This window comes from Girardinichthys multiradiatus, chromosome Y, assembly GCF_021462225.1.
Source record: "Girardinichthys multiradiatus isolate DD_20200921_A chromosome Y, DD_fGirMul_XY1, whole genome shotgun sequence".
NCBI lineage: Eukaryota > Metazoa > Chordata > Actinopteri > Cyprinodontiformes > Goodeidae > Girardinichthys > Girardinichthys multiradiatus.
Window position 1 is genome coordinate 39,323,746 of NC_061818.1, and position 9,418 is coordinate 39,333,163.

General features: G+C 43.0%; 1 protein-coding gene across 1 annotated transcript; it reads right to left on the minus strand.

Annotated features, from left to right (window-relative positions):
• Positions 1–828: 828 nt before the first annotated feature.
• On the minus strand, positions 829–2,716 carry LOC124863835 (noggin-like). Its single transcript, XM_047358347.1, has one exon. It carries the CDS (start codon positions 1,875–1,877, stop codon positions 1,209–1,211), a length of 669 nt encoding a protein of 222 aa, XP_047214303.1. The 5' UTR covers positions 1,878–2,716; the 3' UTR covers positions 829–1,208.
• Positions 2,717–9,418: the final 6,702 nt, after the last annotated feature.

A 9,418-nucleotide genomic window follows, 5' to 3' on the forward strand; every position in this document is an offset into this window, starting at 1 on the left:
TCTGTGGGGTCACATAAAGACAGGCTGTAGACCACAGATGTTCTCACAGTCAGAGATTTGGAGCACGTCTGCAAGCCAGGGGGGGGGGGGGCACATACTGTAACATCAAGGTGTGGGATGCTGATAGGTTCCAACCAAAGAAGACTGAATGTTGAAATTAAACCAAAAGGAGCTTCAACTAAGTTTCAGTTTGGATCTTTATCCAACAGAGTTTATGTAGAGTCTATTATTTATGTTTTGTAGGTGTTTTTTAATTTGAATTTTACAGGATGTCATACTGATAGTGGGAAAAGTTTGGAAATTATTTATCATCGTTCCTTTAGGAGGCCTCAGTTTCTTTAAACCACATTCAGCTTTTTCTTTTTTCCACAACAAATGTCAGTTCCTGATCTCAAAGTTAAATCAAAAGGATACATTTATGCTAAATGTTGTCAGAAATCAGAAACAGAATTTAAGAAATGAAGGTATTTGTGTATGACTGCATGGTTTCTATAAAGTAAGGAATGAGATGCTGCAGATTCATTTTACAGCATTTCTGAAGCGGCTTTGCTCCTGCTGGGCTGCAGTAACTGACCGCCTCGCCGCTGATAAGTTAATACGGAGAGCAGAACAAAGAAACACTGAATTAAACCACCAAAAAATAGGTTTATTCCAACACATTCGGTTTTCCATCACCGTTCTGCTTTATTTCTTCTATTATGCAGGGCTAAAACATAGACTATGAGCGCAAGGCTGCGCAAAGTGGCTGCGTAAAATTGATGTTATCCTTGTGCGCACAGATATGGCTGATTCCAATCAGTCTGAATGTAGAAAATGAATAAAAAGTCATTTTATAATCATGTCAGTGTCGTTTTATTGTACGAATATAAAGAATAAATATTTCCCAAATTTGCAGGATAAAACAAGTCGCTGATACATGACTGTATCAACAATCATAGTCTCAGATTGATCTGCTTCATCCAACACAAAGTCCGTGCGTGGCTCTGTGCGCCACTTCTCCATAAATACAAAATATATAAAACCAATATTCTGCACAAATAAAGTAGACTCTGGTTACAAATAATACTGACTTTGTACAGGATGTTTTATAGAAAACTGCATGGTCACGCAGTTACAGAAATACATTCTCACATTATGTAGTGCAGGTGGGGAAATCAAGAGGATGATGAAATGACTGAGTTTATAATTTAGAGTTCACAGCGTCCTTTTCAACTGGCGCAGGCGCATTTGCAGCCTGTGATGACCGGGTACTGCACCGGGATCCACGCGCATTTCAGCCCGCTTTTCCTCTGCACGCACCTCCACCTCAGCACCGTCAGGTGCGCTGAGTTCGCGGGTCTACATACCATCCCCTCTGGAACGGAACACGACCTTTTACTCACGCAACCACCAACCCGGACGTACCTTGGCCAGAACCTGACGCCCAAGTCGGTCCAGGTGTAGACCACCGGGCAAAAGGTGTAGGCCCACAGCCACTGCTGCAGCCGTCGCTTCAGTTTCTTGCTCGGCTTGTGCTTTTTGCCGATCTGCACATCGAAATCCACCGCCCGGATCTCCTTCGGCAGAACTCCACCCGCCTTCACGATGTCAAAGTGATCAGACTCGTCGGACCCCGGGTGTTTGTCCTCCACGGGAGGCGACACGGACAGCAAGCGGCTGTCAAAGTCCCCCAGGATGCTCCTGAGCTCGGTGTCGTTAAGGTCCCGTTCCTTGGGGTCAAAGACCGGATCCGGGTCCTCCTTTAAATCCACCACCGGCAAACTGTCACTCGGAATGGGGCGGAGAAGATAGAAGTGCTGACAGATCGCTGTGTCCATCAGGAGTCCAAGAGACAGCATCAGCAGACACACGGTTGCGCAATGCTGAGGCTGATCCATGTCAAACTGCGGGATCAGCGCGCACACGGAGCTGCGAACAGGCAACTTTACGCGCCAGCTGTCTCCAAAATTGCGTGTCCAGAATCCCTCACAATTCACTTTCCCATCATGAAACTCCCCCGGAGCAGGAAAACATCAGTGGAGCTCGGTTTTACTGAAGAGCTGCGTGGCAAAGATCGGCTGTTTCCCTGCGCTCCGCATGATGCTCCGCTGGTGTCCTGTACAGAAACGCGTTGAGCTGCAGCTGCCGCCTCATTTTATCCTCCGCACGCAGCGTGATGTAATTCGTGTGCCCCGCTTTGAATGTGGGTTTGTTGTCTAGGAGGAGATCCCCAATACCTCCTCCACCCAGCGCGCCGCAACAGAAGGGGGGCACGGAGAGGAGACGCCCCCTGTTGGTCTTCTAGATCACGTTAAATCAGTCTTTCATTCTTTACCGCTGTAGGTCGGATGAGTGAATCCTCCTGGGAGCTTCTGAAGTAACCGAATACTCAAAAACTACAGAACTTAAAACTTCTCGGGAAAGTATTCAGACCCCTTGAACTTTTCCACAATATATCAAGCTCCAACCACAAACCTAATATAAATTATTCAGATTTTATTTGAGAAGCCAACAAGGAGTGGCGCATTATAGTACACCGGCTTCACATTCGAGGGACAAATTGAATCATGGAGACCAAGGAACCCAGCAGAAAGGTCAGGGAGAAAGTTCCGGTTCAGCTAAAAGCAGGGCTAGGTTGTAAAACAATATCCAAAGCTGTAAACATCTCCCAGAGCTCTGTTCAATCCATCATCTGAACATGAACAGAGGATGGACCAACTGCAGACCTACCAAGACATGGACGTCCACCTAAACTGACAGGCTGGGCAAGAAGGATGTTACTCTGGAGAAACTGCAGAGATCCACATCTCAAGTGGGACAATCTGTCCACAGGACAACACAGGACAACTGTTAATCGAGCTCTCCACAGATCTGGCTTTTATGGAAGACCACAAAGAAGAAAGTAAGCCATGACAATTAATGTCAAATAAATTCCCACAAGCCATTTGGGGGCCACAACGAGCATGTGGAAGAAGGTAGTCTGCTCATATGAGATAAATATATCTGAAATAAAAATTAAGTACATCATTCCCATGGTGAAACATGGTGGTGGTAGAATCATGCTGAGGGGATGTTGTGTCTAATCTGACTGAGCTTGACCTATTTTGCAAAGAAATGGGCAAAAATGTCAGTCTACAGATGTGCAAAGCTAGTAGAGATGTACTCCAAAGTACCTGCATTTAAAAACCACAAATCCTTTTCCTTCACGTTCACAGTTATGAACTCCTGTGTTGGTCTGTCACATAAAATCCCTGAAAGATACGCAGATGCTTATTGTTGTAATGTGTGGATGCAAATACTTCTGCAAGGCAGCTTCTTTAAACATTTAACATTTATTCAAGTAAAAGTAAGATATTGTTATACTTTTTTAATTCTCCATTCTTTCCTGGAGGATTAATGCAAAATCCAGATTAAATTCAGTTCAATTCAGTTTATTTATATAGCGCCAATTCACAACACATGTCGTCTCAAGGTTCTTCACAACAGTCAGGTTCATACATTCCAGTTAATCCTAACCATTGAACAGTTCAGTCAGATTCAGTTATTTATTCAAATTGGATAAAAAGTTTTTCTATCTAAGGAAACCCAGCAGATTGCATCCAGTCAGTGACTTGCAGCATTAAAGACAAGAATGTATTCAACTTGTAGCACTAACATATGCATCCAGGTTTATCTTCATTAACTCAAACTTTTATGAAACCAGCAGGAAACGTCTGACAAGGATTCAGAAGAGGTTCTGCATGGGCATTTCTTGTGCATGTAACCTTTTCTGAAAACACCGTGGTGTGGATGAGCATCTTTGGAATGAGATGAATTAGAAGAAAAAAGCAGGAGAAAACAATGATAATACAACCTAATATAAGATGCATTTTACTGTAAAAAACCAAAGCTAAATCACTTTTAGCTTCACTTTATGCTTGATTAAAGAAAAACACAGTTTACTGCCCGAGTATGAGATGAAATGAGCAGCCAACTACAGTTTTTGCAGAGTGTTTACTGTTTGTGTCCAGCTTGAGTGGGACAACATTTCTGACAGTACCGGAGCCATGGTGGACCTCTCAATAAAGCTTCTCCAATAAGCGCACAAACAAACAGTGGCCGTGGAAAGCATCACAATCTGTGAACCTGTCCAAGTCCGAGCTCGGACAATCATTCCTTGAAAAATAATTTTATGGAAGAACTTAGCCAGCTGCTACATCAGCCATAAACCACCGCTTAAGATAAATGCATCTCTGTTTCATTTTCAATGAGCTAATTCACACAAGCATCTGAGCACACGACTCATTTAGTTTACGGTCAGAAGATGGTGAAAAGTCTGGAAAATGTCAGCCTTATATTTTTCATCTGACCAGCAAGTATCATAAACCATCGCTCCTGAAACGCCTGACAGATAGGCTCAATCCAGAGCATTCACACGCGGGACGGTGCCGAGTAAACAGCTCAGACAAACATGCCTCAGAGTCGAGCATCACACACATATTACCCAAAGACGTCAAACATTTTATTAAAAATCAAACTAAACAATGATTTTAGATATTTTAAAATGGCAGTGAAAAGTATTTACAGATTTATTCTGGTTTTATGTTCGCCACATTTTAATGTTTCAGATCAATAAACCAATTTCAACATCAGACAAACCCCGCAAAGCCAAATAACTGCTTGTTCCACCCTTCAAACGTTTGCCATACCTGGAGATGACTCTTTTACCATCAGGACTGTTTTAATTCATCTACATTGGAGGGTTTTCCAGCATGAACAACCTGGTCATCATCTCAGTCCAGACTTTGACTAGGCCACTAAGTTGGTGTGCTTCAAATCCTTGCCCTGCAGCATAACCCAAGTCAGCTTGGGCCTCATGTCACAAACTGCTTGCTGGAGATTCTCCATCAGCGTTTTCTGCCACGGGACAGAATTCCTGGTCCCATTAATCGCTGCAGGTCACCCAGCTCCTAAAGCCCCAGACCACCACCATGTTTTACTATAGGTACGATGTATTAGTTTTACACCAGACCTTGCATGAAGTCCCACTATTTTCCCATCAGTCCACAGAATATTTTCCTAAAAGTCTTGAGGTTCATCAGATGTTTTTGATGAATGTTAGATGGGCCTTTCTGATCTTTGAGTTATAAGTCAGCAGTGGTTTTGGACTTAGAACTCTCTTCTGTGATCTCCTAAAAAAATCGTGGATGAGATCTTGGAGTAATTTTGGAAGGCCGCTCATTCCTGGGAAAGCTCTCCAGTGCCATGTTTTATCCATTTGTGGATAATGTTTCTTACTGTGGTTCTCTGGACTCCCAAAGTCATAGAAATGTCTTTGTTACCCCTTCCAGACTAAGATGTAATTTTGTTTCAGCTATTTTTGAATTACCTTGTGTCAGGAAATGATGTGCTGGTGTTTGGGATCATTTAGCCTACTTCATGTTGTCAGGCAGGTGCGATTTCAGTGATTTCTACAAGTCAGACAGTAATCAGGTCTGGGTGTGATCTGTGAAACTAAACCATAAAAATGTAGTTTAATCACAGATAATTAATGATTTCAAAATGGGTGGGAATAGTTTTTCCAACATGACCAGGGTAGTTTGGATGGCTTTTATTCCTTAATGGCCGAAATCATCATTTGACAACGGCTTCTTTGCATTTGCTCCGGTTCTCTTTGTCTGATATTAAAATGGGTTTGATGATCTGAAACATTCAAATGGGACAAAAAAGCAAAAACAAAAGAAACATTGTGAACAAACGTTGTTTTCAAAGTTCTGTGTCTAACCCTTTATTTAGACACATGATAGAAATCTAAACTAAAATTGTCATTTTAATTTAACTTGAAATGACATTTCACACACTGGAGCGCTTCGTTCCTGATGTGTCTGCACGGGAAAACTCCGAACATGGTTCTCATTACGAGTCATCGGGAGCGCCAGGCTCATTTAACGGCGAGTTGTTTTGGTTTCTTTTGATCCCTTCCTACTGTTTAACCACAGGGACCCTCTGATAGAGAAATATTCCTCCTTAAAACTTCAGCCCACTTGAGACAGACGCCTGCTTAATTGAGGGCTTTTTTCCACTCTTAAGTTACCCAAACATGGTTCTCTCGGGCTAATAAATTGCCCAATGTAATGAGCTCTTTGTTAAATGCAGGGTCTGGTTCCTGAAGAGTTTAGAATATGCATTCAGAATTAATCTCCATGTTGGAGCTTGGCGAGGGCCATGGTGGCCCTCCCTGCTGATTTCTCATTTAGTGAGTGAAAGCAGACTTCTGTCTTGGCAGCCATCTTCCAAGAAAACTGGAGACACAACAGAGAGAATCTGACCTCTCAGATAGCTCTCAAACCTGCAGAGGGAAACAAACAAAAACTCGAGACATGTTGAGCGTCTCGGATGGGATTTTCTGCACCAGCAACCCCAGCAGCCCTCAGAGGCTTGAGATTAAAGCTTCTGCGCAGGTCAGATCCGTGCCTTCAGCACCTTTGACTTGCTTTATGTCCCAGATCGTGCCATTTCACACCTCTCAGTCGATTGAGGCCACATTGCCAAGCTGAATACACAGACATGAAGTGGTTGCCTCTCTGTTTATTCTGGCACGGAGGTGTGCAAATTGCTAGTTTGTTTCACACTCTTTTCCATTCCTCTGCAATCCAAAAACACACAATCCCAATGATCACTCCTGCTGGGAGCTTAATTAAAATTAATGGCTACTGCTGACTACTGACCATGAGTCAGATGATGGATCGTTTTCTTGCGTGTCACAATTCTTCTGCCCTATTTGTCCTATTTATATATATAAGTATATATAAACATATATGTTTTGGTTTAAAAATAAATGTCTGGATGCATGAAACTATGAAAGAAGAGCGGCAGTTCTGCTGCATCTGGGATCCAACATATATATGTTTGTCCTGCTGTTGTGAAGGGTAAACCTGCATGTTAGCCAATCCTCACAATGTCATATGACAGCAGCATAATAGGGATCAGACCTTCTCAATCCAAGATACTCCAGAAAAGATTCCTGTATGAAACCTTGTGTTGGATCTTCTTTGAGGGGATTTTCAATCCTGTTCAGTTTGGAGGACCATTAGGACCGCATCACAGACACAGGTGTGTATATTTCACCCCATTTCCATGCTGGGTAACAGGCAGGTAGAGGTGTGTGTGAACGCAATGACGGGGCGGAAAGACAGCAATAAAAAAAATTGTATTGTTTTCAATCCACCTGGGGAGGCTTTGGGCCATTTCCAAACACACTTGAGCAGCTGATCTTCATCAGCGCGATCAACTCTATAAAAGCACATGCAGGTATATGTTAACACAATGTCAGGATGGGCAAACAGCAGCATGAAAAAAGCAACTGTTGCTTCTCTTCAGTGTTGGAACGGTTATAGGTCGTTTTCTAAGATGTTTGAAGTCCCAGCAAATTCAGCCCAAACGTCAGACCGTTTAATGCTCATAGAAATGACAAAAACCCAAGAGCTCCCTCACTGATCAGTTACAACCAAGCAGTAATTCCCTAAATTAATATCCGAAAATAAGTAAATTATTGGATCCAATCCAATAAATAAAACTTATTTGTTTAGAGCAGCCTTTGACTGTTTTTTCTAAAAATTACTAGTTACGTTTTCAGTCCAACTTTCATTTCATTATTCATTTTATTTTATTTTTATATCTTTTTAATTATCCATTTATTATTCTTTTAATTATTTAATTACCTTCATGCCACCGTAATGTACTTTTCCTGTAATGTTTTTCTTTTCTTCATGTAGAGCACTTTGAATTGTCTTGCTACTGAAATGTGGTATATAAATAAACTTGCCATGCCTGAAGAATTCAAGAACCTTGTTCTCACTATGGGTTGGGTTAAAACTTGGCAGAACAACTTTAGTTTTCACATTTATATCTGGATAAATAAAACGATTTCTAGAACAATCTCCTTTGGACGGAAGAGACCAAATTAGAGATGTGCTATGTTTGGAGAAAAGCAAATGCAGCATATCACTTCATACCAGCTGTCAAGCATGGTGGTGGAGGAGTCATGATGTGGGCTTGCTTTGCAACCACAGGACCTGAAGAGTCCAATGTGAGGCCAGCAGTCTGACAGCTAAAGTTTGGTCAACAGGACAATGATCCCTAACACAGAATCAGAATCAGAATCAGAATCAGCTTTATTGCCAAGTTTGTACATACAAACAAGGAATTTGCCCCCGGTACACTTTGCTCTTTTGTTCTGTTTTTACAGAATATACATATTTACAATATACAATATACACATATCTAATAGAAAGGTACATTTGCAACATCTGTATGCTGTTGTTCTGTACTCTATTAAATGTTCAACAGAGAAACATCCTGGAGGAAGAAACTGTCTCTGTGGCGGCTGGTTTTAGTGAACAGTGCTCTGTAGCGCCACCTGAAGGTAAAACTCTGAACAGTTTATGTGCAGGGTGTGTGGGGTCTGCAGAGATTTTTCCAGCTCCTTTCCTGACCCTAGACCTGTATAAGTCCTAGATGGAGGGAAGGTCAGCTCTGATTATTCTCTCTGCAGTCCTGATTATTCGTTGCAGTCTGGACCTGTCCTGTTTGGTGGATGATCCAAACCACACTGAGATGGATGAAGACACGACAGACTGAATGATGGCAGTGTAGAAGATGACCAGCAGCTCCTGTGGAAGGTTGAACTTCTTGAGTTGTCTCAGGAAGTACAGTCTCTGCTGGGCCTTCTTTCAAACAGTGTCTATGTGTGAAGACCATCTCAGGTCCTCAGAGATGGTGGTTCCTAAGAACCTGAAGTGGTCCACGGCCAATACAGTGTTGTTGAGGATGGTGAGGGGGGTGTATGGGGGTGGTGTTCTCCGAAGGTCCACCACCATTTCCACAGTCTTGAGTGGGTTCAGTTCAAGGTAGTTCTGACCGCACCAGTGTACCAGCCGATCCACCTGCTGTCTGTATGCAGACTCATCACCATCCTGGATCCGTCCAATGACAGTGGTGTCATCTGCAAACTTAAGGAGTTTCACGGACGAGTCCGATGAGGTGCAGTCATTTGTGTACAGAGAGAAGAGGAGTGGGAATAGAAGACACCCCTGGGGGGCACCAGTACTTATTGATCTGGATCGGGAGAAGATGCTCCCCAGTCTTACCTGCTGCTGTCGGTCCGTCAGGAAGCTATTGATCCACTGACAGGTGGAGGCTGGGACGTTGAGCTGGGTGAGCTTCTGGTGGAGGATGTCTGGTATGATGGTGTTGAAGGCCGAGCTGAAGTCTACAAACAGGATCCTGGCGTACGTCCCTGGGTGGTTGAGGTGTTGCAGGATGAAGTGTAGACCTAAGTTAACGGCATTATCTGCCGACCTGTTTGCTCGGTAAGCAAACTGCAGGAGGTCCAGCAGGGGGCCTGTGATGTCTTTCAGGTGCTTCAACACCAGCCGTTCAAAGGATTTCATGACCACAG